This window comes from Oncorhynchus mykiss, chromosome 4 (assembly GCF_013265735.2).
Source record: "Oncorhynchus mykiss isolate Arlee chromosome 4, USDA_OmykA_1.1, whole genome shotgun sequence".
Lineage (NCBI taxonomy): Eukaryota > Metazoa > Chordata > Actinopteri > Salmoniformes > Salmonidae > Oncorhynchus > Oncorhynchus mykiss.
This window is the reverse complement of record NC_048568.1, coordinates 21,272,260-21,290,132: the sequence shown is the minus strand read 5'-3', so window position 1 is coordinate 21,290,132 and position 17,873 is coordinate 21,272,260. Positions and strand designations below refer to the sequence as shown.

The window sequence follows — 17,873 nt, the reverse complement described above, 5'->3', positions numbered from 1 at the left end:
GAATGACGTGCCCAAAGTAAACTGCCTGTTGCTCAGGCCCTGAAGCCAAGATATGCATATAATTGGTATCATTGGAAAGAAAACACTTTTACGTTTGTAGAAATGTTAAAATAATGTAGGAGAATATAACACAATGGTAGGAGAAAATCCCCCCAAAAAACAAACAGAATTGTATTTGTTTGAGAGAACATCCTCTTAGAATGGCAAGTATAAGGTCATACTGAGAATTAGCTCCCTGGATGCAATTCCTATGGCCTCCACAGCGTGTCAGCAGTCTATGTTCAAGGTTTCAGGCATGTAACTATAAAAACAAATGTGAAATATCAGTTTTAGTACAGGGACACAGTCTTGGAAATTCGTGTTCGCGCGCGCCATGAAGACAGTATGCACCTGCTAAAATCGATATCCTATTGAACATACTACTTCCGTAAGAAATATTATAGTTTGATTCAATTTTGGGGTATCTGAGGAGTAAATAGCAATGTATTTTGACTTGTTGAAACAAAGTTTAGGGGTAGATTTTTGTATTCCTTTCTCTGCAAGTTGAACAAGTGGATAACTCAAATCGATGGTGCCAACTAAACAGACTTTTTGGGATATAAAGAAGGATTTTATCTAACAAAACAACATGTCATGTTATAGCTGGGACCCGTTGGATGACAAATCAGAGGACTATTTTCAAAAAGTAAGAGAATATTTAATCGCTATTTGTGTATTTATGAAACCTGTGCCGGTGGAAAAATGTTTTGCTGTGGTGCACCGTCCTCAAACAATCGCATGGCATGTTTTCGCTGAAATAGCTACTGTAAATCACATAGTGCAGTTAGAATAACAAGAATTTAAGCTTTCAACAGATATAAGTATGTACCTAAATGTTTAAAATCCATAATTTGTATGATTATTTATTTGAACTGCGCTCTCTCCAGTTTCACTGGAAGTTGTCCCGCTAGCAGGACACCTAGGCTTAACTGACTTGCCTAGCTAAATAAAGGTTAAATAAAAAATAAAATAAATCAATGTTGTATCGTATGACAACATACAATTCTGAGTTTAATAAGTATTTCCTTGAAGGCCAGATTGTTTTCCTGTAACAATGGGATGAATGGTTTACAGCAGGGCTTGCCAACAGGCAAAAACTGGCCCACAAGTGTTTTTCATATACACTACCATTCAAAAGTTTGGGGTCACATAGAAATGTCCTTGTTTTTGAAAGAAAAGCACATTTTTAGTCCATTAAAATAACACCAAATTGATCAGAAATACAGTATAGACATTGTTCATTTTGTTAATTACTATTGTAGCTGGAAATGGCAGAGTAAAATAAAATGGAATTTCTACATAGGCTTACAGAGGCCCATTGTCAGCAACCAAATAGTAAATAGTAACCGCAAAACACCAGCCTCAACACCAACAGTGAAGAGACGACTCCGGGATGCTGGTCTTCTAGGCAGAGTTGCAAAGAAAAAGCCATATCTCAGACTGGCCAATAAAAAGAAAAGATTAAGATGGGCAAAATGAACAGACACTGGACAGACACTGGACAGAGGAACTCCAGTGTCGCCTCTTCACTGTTGGCATTAAGACTGATGTTTTGCGGGTACTATCTAATGAAGCTGCTGGTTGAGGACTTGTGAGGGGTCTTTTTCTCAAACTAGGCACTTTAATGTACTTGTTCTCTTGCTCAGTTTCCACTCCTCTTTCTATTCTGGTTAGAGCCCGTTTGCGCTGTTCTGTGAAGGGACTAGTACTCAACGTTGTACAAGATCTTCCGTTTCTTGGCAATTTCTCGCATGGAATAGCCTCTTGAGTGTAGGTGGCAGTATTTTGATGTTTGGATGAAAAATGTACCCATATTAAACTGCCTATTTCTCAGGCCCAGAATCTAGAATATGCATATAATTGTCATATTAGGATAGAAAACACTCTAAAGTTTCCAAAACGGTAAAAATATTGTCTGTGAGTATAACAGAACTGATATTGCAGGTGAAAACCTGAGGAAAATCAAACCAGGAAGTGGCCTCTATTTTGAAAGCTCCATGTTCCATAGCCTGCCTTTGCTCCATTTAAAGGAATATCAACAGGATTCCTTTTCCTATGGCTTCCCCATGGTGTGAACAGTCTTTAGATATAGTCTCAGGCTGTTATTTTGAAAAATGAGCGAGAAAGATCACATTGCGTCATTGTATGACTGGGTGCCAGCAGCGTTTTGTATGCACAACAGCTTGGAGCAGCCATTTTCTCTCTCTCTCCTATTGAAGAAGCTACATTCCCGGTTGATATATTATCGATTACATATTGTAAAAACAACTTGTAAAAAACTTTTGAAATGTTTCTACAAACATTACGGATACTATTTGGAATTTTCGCCTGCGATGTCGTGACTGCTCGAGCCTGTGGATTTCTGAACATAACGCGCCAACCAAATGGAAGTATTTTGGATATAAAAATAATCTTTATGGAACAAAAGGAACATTTATTGTGTAACTGGGAGTCTCGTGAGTGCAAACAACCAAAGATCATCATAGGTAAGCGATTTAATTTATTGCTTTTCTGACTTTCGTGACCAATCTACTTGGCTGCTAGCTGTTTGTAATATTTTGTCTACTGAAAGAGATGTGCTTACATAAACGCTTGGTGTGCTTTCGCCGAAAAGCTTTATTGAAATCTGACACACCAGGTGGATTAACAACAAGCTAAACTGTGTTTTGCTATACTGCACTTGTGATTTCATGAAAATTAAATATTTTTAGTAATTTAATTTCAATTTGGCGCTCTGCAATTCAGCGGTGGTTGACGAAAATGCCGCTAACGGATTGGGTGCATCAAGAAGTTAATTTCTCAGAACAAGAATAGACTTACGAGTTTCAGAAGAAAGGCCTTTGTTTCCGGCCATTTTAAGCCTGTAATCGCACCCACAAATATTGATTCTCCAGATACTCAACTAGTATAAAGAAGGCCAGGTTTATTGCTTCTTTAATCAAAACAACAGTTTTTCAGCTGTGCTAACATAATTGCAAAAGGGTTTTCTAATGATCAATTAGTCTTTTAAAATTATAAACTTAGATTAGCTAACACAACGTGCTATTGGAACACAGGAGTGATGGTTGCTGATAATGGGCCTCTTTACACCTATGTAGATATTCCATTAAAAAAAGCTGCTGTTTCCATCTACAATAGTCATTTACAACATTAACAATGTCTCCACTGTATTTCTGATCAATTTTATGTTATTTTAATGGACAAAACATGTGCTTTTATTTCAACAACAAGGCATTTCTAAGTGACCCCAAACTTTTGAAAGGTAGTGCATATATATGGTTTATATTGTTTTTAGTTTTGGGTTTAAAAAAAAACACATTTTGGAAATTTTGGAATTTAGAAGATCTGTTCCCAAGTAGTCCCACAAATGAAAAAAGATAAATAAATTATGTCTCTTTGCAATGAAGGTATGAAATGATTGTTATTTTCAAATATATTCTATTCGTGCTATTTGCAGTGTACAAATGATTAGAATTAGGTTCCATCTCCCCACCATTTGCTCTGACAAAAATCACCCGCGGCTGAATCTAGTTTATTACCCCTGGTTTACAGTCTCTTTGTGGCTAGAGCTACATTGTGCAAACACATCATCACCATGGAGAAGATGCAAATTGTTACTGGCAGCAACAAAGTATCAGAAAAGAGGAAGAGCCACGTACAATTAAGCAATAAGGCAATGTTGTATCATGAATACAGTCACTAGTAAATTGTGTTTTTCAGCGCGACGCAATAGTGATACAGTGCTCAATGACTAATGTACAGTATACACTCAGTTGAATTGAGATCATAATGTCATCATCTGGTAGTAATGGCATCATTGTGATGAGTTTTGCCCACTGGGTAGGAACTCAATTCGGTGCAAAAATTATAATTTTCCTACACGAAAACAAAACCAGGGGAAATATAAGACGATACACACACAACACAACAGTACCAATTGACTGTCATACCTCTACAAGCTTCAACTGACGCAAAGGCAGGTTGGACATGAAATTCAATTGTGTTCAACTAATTAACCGATCTCACTCATGACATTACTTTTAGTCTTATTTTAGCATTAACTTTTGTTTGCGTTTCAGTTATTACTTTACTGTAATGCCAATCCATCAATGTGGTTATACTGTCTATGGGTAGACCTATGCGTTGTCCTGACCTCACAGATTTGCTTAACTAAACTGATGGTTATCATAAAGTTATGCTTACAGTAGACTTTAAAGAAACATCACCTAATATGTTGTTCCACTCCTACTTTTAGAAACCAGAACAAAGGCTGAGTCAAAGCCACAGTCATGCAAATGTTTTAGGAGTATCGCAAATCCACAGACATTATTTCTGCCATTTTTATTGTTTGTAGGAAAATTGAGACCTGCCTCTTTCTAAGAACTACCTGTACTAGGAAGTTAACGCACCATGCAAAGTATACAGTATTTTGTAACAAGTCCTATTTTTTTAGATAAAAATAAATATAATCCCAAACTCCAGTGGATTACACGCTATCCACGCACTTTACAATAGTAAAGTGACATTATATATTTACATGGCAATTACTTGTCCACTGGGGGCCAGGCAAGTGCCTGTTATAGTAGCCTCAGGGCTCAGGTGTGGTGGATGGGGTTGAGGCAGGGCCTGTGTTATGGGCAGGCCTTAGGAGGCCTGGCTCACCCTACTGTGCCACCTTGCCTGAACAAATTAAATATTTAAATGTTAATAATCTATTTGACGAGACATGCGCCGACAGAAAGACTCATCAATCTCAGATAAAGCAACCGAGCGAGTGAAACAGCACCCCTCTGTCTCAGTATGTGTAGACAATGTATCTGATGCTGTCTGGTCAAAAAGAGTGTGGCATGCAATACTCCTTTTGGCCAAACAGCATAAGATACATGGGCAATATATAGTAAGAAAGAGGGGCGCTGTTTTGCTTGTTGAGCCACTTCCGAATTTGAGGAAAGTTGGCGAGTGCACAGTGCTGGAATTATTTTGGACAAACGTGCAAAGGTAACTTACTTTTTGAAGTGATTTGTTTAACAATCATGATTGGTTGTGTTGATGCCACATTTAGCCCATGCTCAACATTTGGTTGAGGATGGGCTAAATGGTGGGCTACGGCTTCAAACATCGCAGGTTCAATCTCAGTGATAGGCACATTGTTGTTGTTTCTTTTCATTAAAATGTTTATGTTTTAACCCTAACCCAAACCTTAACCACTCTGAATTGATGCCTAAACTTAGCCATTGAGGTTAGTTTTAGTTTCACGAGTGAACGACAGCACTGTCGTGCAGTTTGACTGCCGGCTGACAGGAAGTGTTGTGTGAATTGACATGGGAATTGGTATTTGGCTGTTTCAAAGTTTGAAATTAGGTGTTGTAATTCTATAGAAATTCTGGAGGTAATTTTAGAAAACATATATATTTTTACACATGCATACAAAACATGTAAGTAAGTAAGCCTGGGAAAAGTAAGCCTTGTCCAAGCCAGAATGGCCCATAGTGCAGGAGCCTATCTCCTGTTTCTGTAGCATGAGGCAGCTTGATTTACTGTATGTACATCCTCTGGACACTCCCTAGACTAAATGTAACAGTATAACTTAAGACCGTCCCCTCGCCCATACCTGGGCGCGAACCAGGAACCCTCTGCACACATCAACAACTGACACCCACGAAGCATCGTTACCCATCGCTACACAAAAGCCGCGGCCCTTGCAGAGCAAGGGGAACTACTACTTCACGGTCTCAGAGCAAGTGACGTCACCGATTGTAACGCTATTTAGCGCGCAGAACCGCTAACTAGCTAGCTATTCACATCCGTTACACTCACCCCCCTTTTGACCTCCTCCTTTTCCGCAGCAACCAGTGATCCGGGACAATAGCATCAATGTAACAGTGTAACTTTAGACTGTCCCCTCGCCCATACCCGGGTGCGAACCAGGGACCTTCTGCACACATCAACAACTGACACCCACGAAGCATCGTTACCCATCGCTCCACAAAAGCCCTGGCCCTTGCAGAACAAGGGGAACTACTACTTCAAGGTCTCAGAGCAAGTGACGTCACCGATTGAAACGCTATTTAGCGAGCACCGCTAACTAAGATAGCCGTTTCACATCCATTACATAAACATGCTACTGTATCAATGGTTGCCAGAACAACACAACAAAATTGTCAAATTAACTAATTAATTAAAGTATTTTAATCATTTTCTATTAACTAATAATTAAACTTACAGAAATATGTGCCATTTCTTGAATGTAAACAAAGTAGCCTAAGTGCTCTGCGTGAAACGAAACCAAGAAAGACCCATTACCTTGCATGCTCTTTAGTTAACATTGTGCAGTCCTTCAAATAATTATTATATCATCATTGTGCCAACTACCTTATCCCTACAGGCACGTGTACAGTTGGGATGTCAAGATATAATGGTCTATGATTAAGTTAATGCAAGATCATGCGAAATCAAATCAGATAATGTGCTGAACGACTGCTGTTTGCCACATTTTATTTAAATAAAAAAGCAAAGCATGCATGCAACTTGTAAATTGATAATAGCCAACATGAAGAGACAAAACGAGATACATCATGGATCATAAGTGAGGTCATAAAGCTGATCTACAATGGATTTGACACATAGTAATTGTGATACAACATACATTTTTGTGATACAATGGAGTTTGTCTGCACAAATGTTGTTACTGTGTCGTGTCTTCTCAACACATGTTATTATTTTGGTACAGAATAATAACTCAATTGTAGCACAATGGTTGTGACAAATGCATTGTACATCAGTGTGTGCGGTGCCTTTCTTACATTCCGCTCAATGTAAAGCCGTTATCTTTTGGATGTTTTGCCCTCTTTTTAGTCTCCCTCAGAATTTGCATACACACAGAATGACTTAAACCATGATATCAACAACTATTCTTTAGTATCCAAAGTGCAATGTCTTAGACAAGAGAACATATGACCTTTTACATGTAAATTAAACGTAATATAAATTGTGACAAAATGAACAGTGAATTATTCAAAGAGAGAATGTAATGTGTTATTTCAGGAACAATCTCAATTCTTCATGTTAGCTGATTAATCCATTTACACAGTCATACTCTTATTTAAACACCCCCACCCCACAAAAAAACAATAATCATGTTATTCAATATAATACTCAATAATCCCGATAAAAAGTTAACATACCATATAGTTCATAATGAATGGCTTTGTGTTAGACATAACCCCTAATGATGTCACTGAGAGTTGGGGTCAGATCTTTAGTGGCAGTCACTTCAAGGTCACACTCAAGGTGTTAGCTACTCTAACCCAGTGCGTCAACTGATGATGCGCGACAACACCTTTTGATTGTTTCATTATAATCACATTTGTTGCATTGAGTTAAGTGTTGATGAAAGTCTATGATGCACCAGTAGGGCCGGATGTTGGAGCTGCTGAAACATTGAAAACATCTGGAACAGTAGGAACAATAGGTCAAACAATGGCACTATGTACTATGTATAAGGGCAACTTAATGGGAAGTTGTGCCCAATTGCCTAAGAGTATTGCTTTATACTATAGACCTACTTCTCCTCCGTATCCGGAAAAAGCCCACACCACCTGACGATGAGGTTGCAGCACTTGTGGTCTGAAATGAAAATATAATATTGATAAGGGAATTTGTATGTTTAAGGTAATGACTAAAGAATTCCACCCTGAAACATAATTATTAGATTATGTAACATGTGTAATGAATAAATTAGACTAACGTAACTATTGATAAACTTAAGTCCAATAAGGTTTGGTCAAGACAAGTAAGGGAGAGATTTGTGTGTGTGTGTCTAAGAAAACACAGAGGACAATTAAACATGACAACAATTAAACATGACCTGACCTGGGGCCTGTTGCACAAAAGTAGAATTAAGACATCCGGGATAAATGACTCAGCTGAGCTCAATGAAGCCAAAACATGTGCGTCCAGGCTTAATTGGTTGCACAAAGACCAAGCCAGGATGAGCAGACACGGATTCATTAAGCCAGGTGAAACCAATCCTGGATAGGTGCGCGCTCACGGCTCACTCAAATAGACCCCGCCACAGATCACAGATTAACTGATTTACCATGGCAACTAGAGCCGCGTACTTTTCCCCGTCGGAAGCACAAATCCTCATGGAGGCATACGAGGAGGTAAAAGATATAATTAAGAAGAAAGGCAACACCGCCACAGTGATAAAGCAAAGAGAAAAAGCGTGGCAAAGTATTGCAGACCGCCTGAATGCGTAAGTAGTGCACAATTACACACTCACCGCTCCGCTGAAACATCACAATTACAATTCAAATATTTAATTCACATCTCCAAAAATGCAGTTGTACTGTAATTATGAAACGGTTAATTTTTTTTATTGAAATGCACTGCAGATATGAGTGAAATTGTGTAAAGTAACTCCATCACACTGTATAAAGCTATGATAAAATTTTTGATATTTTTACTGAAAACAAGACAAAAATACCAAGTAATTTTTTGCAGTGTGACTCCATTAAGTGTGTGTGTGTGTGTGTGTGTGTGTGTAGATTAAACATGAACGGGCCAAAACGGACATGGCAGCAGGTCAAAATCAAATACAAGAACATTCTGCAGAATGGTATGGTCCCTGACTAATATTTAACAAAGCACAAGCATATATTGTACCCAGAAGGTGCCTGCTCACACATTGTCTGTACTGTTTTAGCAGTGAAAAAGAATACCCACAGACAAGGCACGGGTGGTGGGTCACCAAAGGCTGACCTTACCCCAGCAGAGGACATGGCCTTGGAGCTAAATAAAGGCAGGCCCGTCTTAGAGGGGATCCCTGGGGGGAAAGAGACGAGCATAGGTTCCTCCCAAGATGCCACCCGCTTCATTCAAGGTATGTCCTTCCATCTCTACATGGGATACAACCACATTCATATTGAATCAATTTGGACTGTCTGACTTTGGTTTACCTATTGCCTTGCAGTGTCTGGCAGCACTGTGTTCCTGTTAGAGCCACCAGCACAAGCACCAGACGATGCTGATCCAGTGAGTACTCCATCAAAGGCATACTGTAGGCCTGGCATGTCTTGTCTACTAGCTTCAATATGAATCCGATTAAATGTGATAGGGTGAAGGCCCCAGTGCAGCAGCAACAGCACATGATGGAGACGATGATGAGGAGGAGACCATCTCTCTGGATTCCAGAAGGCATGAGGTATCATGTTAAGACTGTGAAAGTACTATTTACTCTACAATGGTGAGGAGTCCTCATCAAAATCAAAAAATCTAATTTCTTTTACAGGACCCAGATGCTATACAGTGGGAAAACCAGCCTGGCAACATAGTGCGTATTAATAAAAGGACACCACATCCTGCCAAATTCCAGCTGCGCTAATTGTATTGTGTTCACAGAGCTCACAAGCTATCAGAAAGTTGTATGGCAACCACCTCCGGTGCCAAATAGAACTGGCAGACATAGACATTCAGTACAAGAAGAAAAAGATGGAAAATCTTGCACTGGAGTTCGAAATAAAAAAGAGGACAATTAGGAAACTGGACCTTGAAATAAAAAAACTTGAGAGGGAGGTGAGATATGCCTTCAATGTACACTGTATGCTAACTGTAACACAAATGTATTAATCATTATTTTTCTTTCCTCCCCCAGCTCCAAGAAGATGACACAGCTCAAAATAAAAATTAGGTATATTCTCGTAAAGTCAAGTGAGCCATGACATATGAGCTCTTATTGTGAGCACACAGGACGGTGGCATCTTTCTAAGGTTTTTTTTATTTTCCCAGCAATCAGTACAACCAAGTCATCGTTATAAGGCATCGCCCTCTTTTGCCCACCCCCCCCCCAGCACCAGGTGTGGCCACTAGCCTATATGAAGGCCCAAAATTGTGTGTTCCTTTCTGCTCTGACAATGGCATGCCCATTCGTGCGAGATGTGGTGGATGAAGAAGCACTTGTGCTGAGGAGAGCCTTCAGGTGAGAAAGGGTCTTCAGGGACCGGTTGGACCCACTGGCCTTCCCTGATGACCATCTATATGAAAGATACAGGTTTTCTGCAGATGGCATCAGGTATCTATGCAGACTACTGGGTCCCAGGATTAAGCACCGCACTGCACGGAGCCATGCACTGAGTGTGGAGCAAATGGTTTGTGTGGCCTTGCGCTTTTTTGCTAGTGGAGCCTTCCTGTACTCAGTGGGGGATGCAGAACAGCTGAACAAGGCCACAATTTGCCGCACAATAAGGAGTGTGTGTCTGGCTATCAAAGCATTAGCAGATGTCTTCATCTCCTTCCCTGGCCACAGAAGACTCTGTGACATCAAAGAGGAGTTCTATAGGATTGCAGGTAAGAGGATCTACAAATTACAGGACAACTGTTAACACATAGTAGGATACTCATTACTTTGTGTGACAGGTTTCCCCAATGTCATTGGTGCAGTGGACTGCACACACATAAGGATAAAAGCCCCCTCAGGTGCCCATGAGGCCGATTTTGTGAATAGGAAATCCTTTCACAGCATTAATGTTCAGGTGAACATAACTTTTTGATATTGTCCATTGACGAACACTCTGCATTGCCAGTGATGTGCATTGATTGGTGTAATATTCCTCATCTTATGATTTCAGATGGTCTGCAATGCTGACTGTGTGATCAGCAATGTTGTGGCAAAATGGCCTGGCTCAGTCCATGACTCCAGAATCTTTCGGGCCTCTGAAATCTATCAGTGCCTATCACAAGGTAAGCCACACAACCCCTATTTATAACCATCATGGCTGTGTCAAGAATATCACTGTGTTTATGAGGTAGTAATGATGAGATTTTGTGTTGACAGGTGAATTCTCTGGTGTGTTGCTGGGAGACAGGGGGTATGGCTGCCAGCCTTTTCTCCTGACACCTTTCACAGACCCCCAGGAAGCACAGCAGGCCTACAACCATGCCCATGCCAGGACCAGGGCCAGAGTTGAAATGACCTTTGGCCTCCTGAAGGCACGCTTTCACTGCCTTCACAAATTAAGGGTCAGCCCTGTTAGGGCATGTGATATTACTGTGGCTTGTGCTGTCCTCCACAATGTGGCCTGCCTGAGGAAGGAGAGGGCCCCCAGAGTGCCACCAGCCATGGACTGGGACAATCCGGCAATCTTCCCTGATGACGACAGTGGTCGGCTGCTGAGGGACCAATATGTGTTGAATTATTTTAGTTAGTATGTGTGCTTTCAATTTTGGTTAAATATGTCCTGCGGTGGCAGAGGAATTTGGGTTTTTTTGGGTTCGTTTTTTGACGAATTTGGCCTCTTATGATGTTTGTGCGGTATACTGTGTGTAATACAAGGCTGCAGGGAGGCTACTGCAGCCATTCATTTGTCTGTTCAGTTGATGTGTATGGATTTGTCCTGCATTTATTTTAGTGTGCAGACATGCAGGGTGTGTTATACACATTCAAAGGTCTGTATATGTATCATTTTGTATAATATGCTTAGATTCTGTGCTTTCCATCTTGTAGAGTCACTGTGACTTCAGTTTTGAAAGGAGCTGATGGTTTACCTGCTTTGTTTTGTCCTTATTCAATAAAGGAACATAATGTTACACATTGTGTTTTTATATTCATATGGAATGTGTATTTGTTTATATGACAGAGTACTAGGGCCACACTGAAGAAAAAGGATAAAGTCATAAATTTATGAGGCTGGTTCTTTCTGCAGAAAAGCTACATATTGTTTTTACAGTTTTGATACTTATGACAATGTGATACTTAATATTCTGGCACATCAGCATGTCTTTGTTTATGAAACCATACTGAAGTACAATTTCACGAAATGCCCCACATCTGTCATTTTAACAACTGTCCTCCTTTAAAACAACTGGTTACAATATTATGACTTGTGTTTTTTTCCCCTCTGTGGCCCTAATATTCTAGCATTTTATATATAGCCTTATAGTCTATGGGAAACTGTAAATTATCTAATGATAGCAACATCTAAAAATCATTTTTTATCCAAAATCATTGAAATTAATGATCACAAACGTTTAAATAACAGTGGGTCTAGTTATATGTGATAACAATGTATAGTGAGCAGTGAAATAACTATTGGTTTCCATTTGTGGTGACTGCTGACTGACATTAGGGATGAGATTAAATAGATCCTGGAATTTAGCCTGGTCTGGAGCAGGCTAGCTCCACAGAATAAATCTCCATGGTAATTTATACCATAACATATCCTCCTGCCCCCTATCCATCTTTAGTGCAACCGGATTACGGATCAATTGAGCCAGGATCACCAAGATATCCTGGCTTAATCCCTTATCCTAGTTTTGTGCAACAGGCCCCTGGTTAGAACTTTCAAAAACGTACGACATGAAAGAGACACTGTCAAGGTCCCTCTAATCTCATGAGGGAGGGAACGGTATGGAACTGCCAGCTTGGTAGTGATATACGAGGAGTGTGGACTGTGGGGAAAGACACATCCCACCTACTGTTTGTGTGTCTGTGTGTGCGTGTAATCCCCCTACTGTTTGTGTGTCTGTGTGTGCGTGTAATCCCCCTACTGTTTGTGTGTCGGTGTCACGTTCTGACCTTTATTTCCTTTGTTTTGTCTTTATTTAGTATGGTCAGGGCTTGAGTTGGGGTGGGCAGTCTATGTTTGTTTTTCTATGTTTGGTTTCTTTTTCGGCCTAGTATGGTTCTCAATCAGAGGCAGGTGTCGTTAGTTGTCTCTGATTGAGAATCATACTTAGGTAGCCTGGGTTTCACTTTTGAGTTGTGGGTGTTTGTTTCCGTTTGAGTGTTTGTTGCCACACGGTACTGTTTCGGTTTTCGTTCATGTTCACGTTTATTGTTTTGTATTTCATAGTGTTCAGTTTATGTCTTAAAATAAACGTTATGCACACTTACCACACTGCGCATTGGTCCTCTGATCCTTCTTGCTACTCCTCCTCAGAAGAGGAGGAAGAATGCCTTTACAGTCGGTGTGTGCGTGTAAGTAGGTGGGGGGTAGGAGTTATAAAATGATATGTCTTTGTATTATGGACTTCAGAACGTTCTCTGAATAAACTTTACGGACCTTTTGCAGAAGCTGAGTCTTTGCCTAATTATTATTAAATCCAGGGTCTTACAAACCTCGGGTATTGGTCAAAGCTTAAATAATTTTTTAGTTATCATCATTGGGATTGAAAATTATCGTGACAAATATAAAACATTCAATACTTGCTTAAAGGTAGTAAACTTCCTAACATGTTCAATAAAGTGATAAATACAATAAAATGGTCACATGAGTAAGCATAGACAATAGTGTAATAAACATGTTGTGGCCAGCAACAAATCATTTCGATTTATAACATAATTATTTAATTATAAACATAATCAAACTATATTATGCAGCCACGACACAACAGTGGTAGGCCTGATCACCGACAACGACAAGACAGCCTATAGGGAGGAGGTCAGAGACCTGGCCGGGTGGTGCCAGAATAACAACCTATCCCTCAACGTAACCAAGACTAAGTAGATGATTGTGGACTACAGGAAAAGGAGGACCGAGCACGCCCCCATTCTCATTGATGGGGCTGTAGTGGAGCAGGTTGAGAGCTTCAAGTTCCTCAGTGTCCACATCAACAACAAACAGTCGTGAAGAGGGCGCAAAAAAGCCTATTCCCCCTCAGGAAATTAAAAAGATTTGGCATGGGTCCTGAGGTCCTCAAAAGGTGCTACAACTGCAACATCGAGAGCATCCTGACTGGTTGCATCACTGCCTGGTACGGCAATTGCTCGGCATCTGACCACAAGGCACTACAGAAGGTACTCCGTACGGCCCAGTACATCACTGGGGCTAAGCTGCCTGCCATCCAGGACCTCTACACCAGGCGGTGTCAGAGGAAAGCCCTAAAAATTGTCAAAGACCCCAGCCACGCCAGTCATAGACTGTTCTCTTTACTACCACATGGCAAGTGGTACCGGAGTGCCATGTCTAGGGCAAAAGGGCATTCCCAACAGTTTTTACTACCAAGCCATAAGACTCCTGAACAGGTAATCAAATGGCTACCCAGACTATTTGCATTGTGTGCCCCCCCAACCCCTCATTTTACTCTGCTGCTAATCTCTGTTTATCATATATGCATAGTCACTTTAACTATACATTCATGTACATACTACCTCAATTGGGCCGACCAACCAGTGGTCCCGCACATTTGCTAATCCGGGCTATCTGCATTGTGTCCCACCACCCGCCAATCCCTCTTTTACGCTACTGCTACTCTCTGTTCATCATATATGCATAGTCACTTTAACCATATCTACATGTACATACTACCTCAATCAGCCTGACTAACCGGTGTCTGTATGTAGCCTCGCTACTTTTATAGTCTCGCTACTGTATATAGCCTGTCTTTTTACTGTTGTTTAATTTATTTACCTACCTATTGTTCACATAATACGTTTTTTGCACTATTGGTTAGAGCCTGTAAGTAAGCATTTCAGCGCACGTGAAAAAAAATCCCTTACCTTTGTGCGGTTGGAGGACACTCGTGACCTTCCTGTTAGAGCTTCCCGGATCTGAAAGCACAGACAAGGAGTTCATCAAATATATTAATTGTCATTACAAAGTACATTACAATAAATAATATGAGAGGTATCAGTAAGTGGGTCATGAACATACCTTTTTGTCCAAAAGTGTTCCAAATACCAAGATGAACAAACCCTTTGAATGATAACATGGTGAAAGATGGAATTACTATACCAAATTCAGTATATATTTAATTGTAAACATTCATCCAAATCTTAACTTAGTATAACATGCCATCGGGAATTTAATGCATTTAAAAGAAAAAATCTTTCAAGTCAATTGCACTTAACCGAGGACCAGTTAGTTACTAGTGTTATTTAACTGAGTTAAATACCTGTAATGAATTGAAGATTGCAAACACAATATGGATTCCTAGATTGTTTGGTGCAGTCATGGTTCCTACTCCTAGTCCCCAGGTAGTACCAAAGAAGGGAGTCAGAATGGCCAGACACCTGGCGATGACCACCAAAGCATTTCTCTCATCTGGCTGAGTAACATCCCCCACACCTCTCCTCAGCATTTTGAACAGAACCACAATCAGGATCAAAAGGTTGATGACCACTATGGTCAGGGCGGGGATCACAAAAGCCAGAAGGGCCTTTGACTCTTTCCAGTTGAGCCAGCAAACCCCATCATTATCTCTGATGTATTGTTTCCCTGGGGCTGTCACTGCGATAGTTATGACAGCAATGATGAGGGGAGCTCCATAGCCCAAAGAAAAACTGATGGCCAACATTGCTGGTTTAGACATGTGAGAGAACACCATGACAGTCCAGTAGAGCAGCAAAAGGCCTGACACCAACATCCAGAAAAACAGAGCCAGGTAGAAAAAGTGGATGAAAAATGTTGCTGTGGAACACGCAGCAAGATCTTTTTTTTCATTTTCGGAAATTGCTGCACCAATAATGAACCAAATGTCAGCAATCAGAAGGGAAACGGCGATGTTCACTATAGAGACATGACGCATGTAAGATGTGTTGTTTCCAGTCACAGCATTCCATACCAACATCTCAATGATGAGACACACGACCAAGCAACCCATTGATATGCCAACTCCAATGTAAGTGATAAAATCCAAAGGGACACGCAACACAGCTGGAATGGAAGGCGACATCAAAATGGAGTAGGAGGTCAGATGATTACAGTGACAGGTGACAGTGCCATTCTTTTTAGACGGCAGTTCACATCCTTTATCATCCCATCCTCCAAGGCCGTCAAAAAGGTTGAAGTTCCAGAAAACACACTGAGGATTGGCCAGTGTCTCGTTCAGTACGTCAAAACTGAACGTCACATTCTTGATTGTGCCATTCACCTTCACCAGAACCACTTTTCCGTTGATGGTGTTGACACTGTTGTTCAGACTGTTTCTCACAGGTAAAACATTATCCAAGGAGTCAAATGTTATTATGGTGATTGAATTGAAGGAAGCTTCAGATGCCGGTATGTCTATCAGAACAGACGAGTTTAAATTGAAAAAGTTGTTTATTGAGTTGTTGACTGTGGTTTTGTTTAAAATAATCCTTGACGTTTCTATGTCAAAAAAGTCATCGGTAAGGAAATTGGAAATTGTTTCAACGGTGCCCAGAAAGGCTGAGCTTATGTTTTTGTTGAGGTTGGTGTTGAGATCATCCCAGGAGGCTTTCGCTCCATGTGAAGTAAGTACACCTGCCGTTTCCAGGAAATTCTAGAGATCAAGATAGAAATCAGAATTAGTACAGGATTACTGAAATCCTAATAAAAGTGAAACTGTTGATGTCAACATACCTTCATCAATGGTTTGTTTATTGGGGTACTTCGGGACACATTTGCAACATTTTTAAGAATATTAACAATAGTAGAAATAGTTGCAGGTGATGAAACTATTCTACCTAGGAGGTTAAAAGTGCTGTTGCGGAGTCTTTCCAAAAAGACTGGAAGACCAGTCCCCACTAAAACCTGTGTGGATTTAAAGTGATGAAAGAAAAACAATACAAGTGTATATAAGGGTTGATACTATATACAGTACTGTAACAAAGCAATACCATCATTACTAAACCATTTTTATATAGAGTATATTTTATATCCAGTGAAAATGTTTTTATGTTCACATATTACCTGAGATAAAAAAAACAGGTTTTCAATTTCTTTCAAGACACAGTTATTCTCCCGAACTGAAAAATGTCCATTTTCTTGACAAATAGCAGTCTTTTGACCTACTTCATCCAATTTGCAGTCAGCTACAACTATCTCATTCACTTGTCCACTGCCAAATATCGTATTATTCAAGCAGGTAAACCCTAGAGAACAATGGGATTTGTGAAATTATACAATATTTATAATTGTAATCTTATAGATATTACAACTGTAGATACATGTCATGAATTATGGGATTACATGAAGGCGAATTTAAGCAAAATTCTTGTGACAATATTTTTGATGCACACCAGAAAAGCAAGAAAATGAACAATTAATCAAAAATCAACTGACATGTACTGCTGCCACAGTTTAAACTGATCTAAATACTTTTTGAATGTATTTCAGGACAAGTAATAACTAACTTGGTCCACCAAATCCACCAAATACTAACCTAATCAAGTACTTACTTATTTGATATTTTTCTCCAAGTGTTGAGACAATATCCTCTTTTGCTTTTGCAATTTCCACATTATCGGCAATTGTTGTTATAACAGTAAAATCTGCAATAACACTTCCACTCCTATTCATGTGAGAAAAAAATATCAGAAAACATATCCACAAATGAATGGCATGCATTAGCAAAAATAGCCCATACATACACTGTATAACATCAACCCCAAGTCCTTTTCATTTCGAAGGGAAACTCTTGTCTGGGGCAGTGGCGGATTTAAGTATAGGCGACATGGGCAGCCGCCCTGGGCGGCATCATGGGCCGGGGGCGGGTCACCCGCACAACATCTTTTAGAATGGTGACATTTGCGCAATCCGTTTTCTATCGCTCATTTGCACATCACGTCAATGATATCATGAAAATGGTGGTTCGCCCAGGGAGCCATACAAGCTAGAACCGCCACGGCTCTGGGGCATATACTGAAAATATATTTGTTATATTGGATATTTTAGACCACAGTTTAAATTGTTAGAATTTCAACCTTCAATTCTTTATATTTGTGCAGCAACTATTATATGGCCCATACATCCCTCAAAATCACCTGAGTGTCACGTCCTTTTTTATGTCTTTATTTTAGTTTGGTCAGGGTGTGAGTTGGGGTGGGCATTCTATGTTTGTTCTGTGTGTTATAGTTCTATGTGTTTGGCCTG

At 40.1% G+C, this 17,873-nt stretch overlaps 1 protein-coding gene across 1 annotated transcript; it reads right to left on the bottom strand.

Annotated features, from left to right (window-relative positions):
- Nucleotides 1-6,278: 6,278 nt before the first annotated feature.
- LOC110522291 (adhesion G-protein coupled receptor F1) lies at nucleotides 6,279-17,860 on the bottom strand. Its single transcript, XM_021600561.2, has 8 exons — nucleotides 17,180-17,860; nucleotides 16,692-16,873; nucleotides 16,362-16,532; nucleotides 14,932-16,281; nucleotides 14,691-14,732; nucleotides 14,537-14,587; nucleotides 7,605-7,665; nucleotides 6,279-7,489 (listed from the first exon to the last, which is right to left on the bottom strand). The coding sequence occupies exons 1-8, from the start codon at nucleotides 17,367-17,369 to the stop codon at nucleotides 7,437-7,439; spliced, it is 2,100 nt and encodes a 699-aa protein (XP_021456236.2). The 5' UTR covers nucleotides 17,370-17,860; the 3' UTR covers nucleotides 6,279-7,436.
- Between the last annotated feature and the right edge of the window lie 13 nt (nucleotides 17,861-17,873).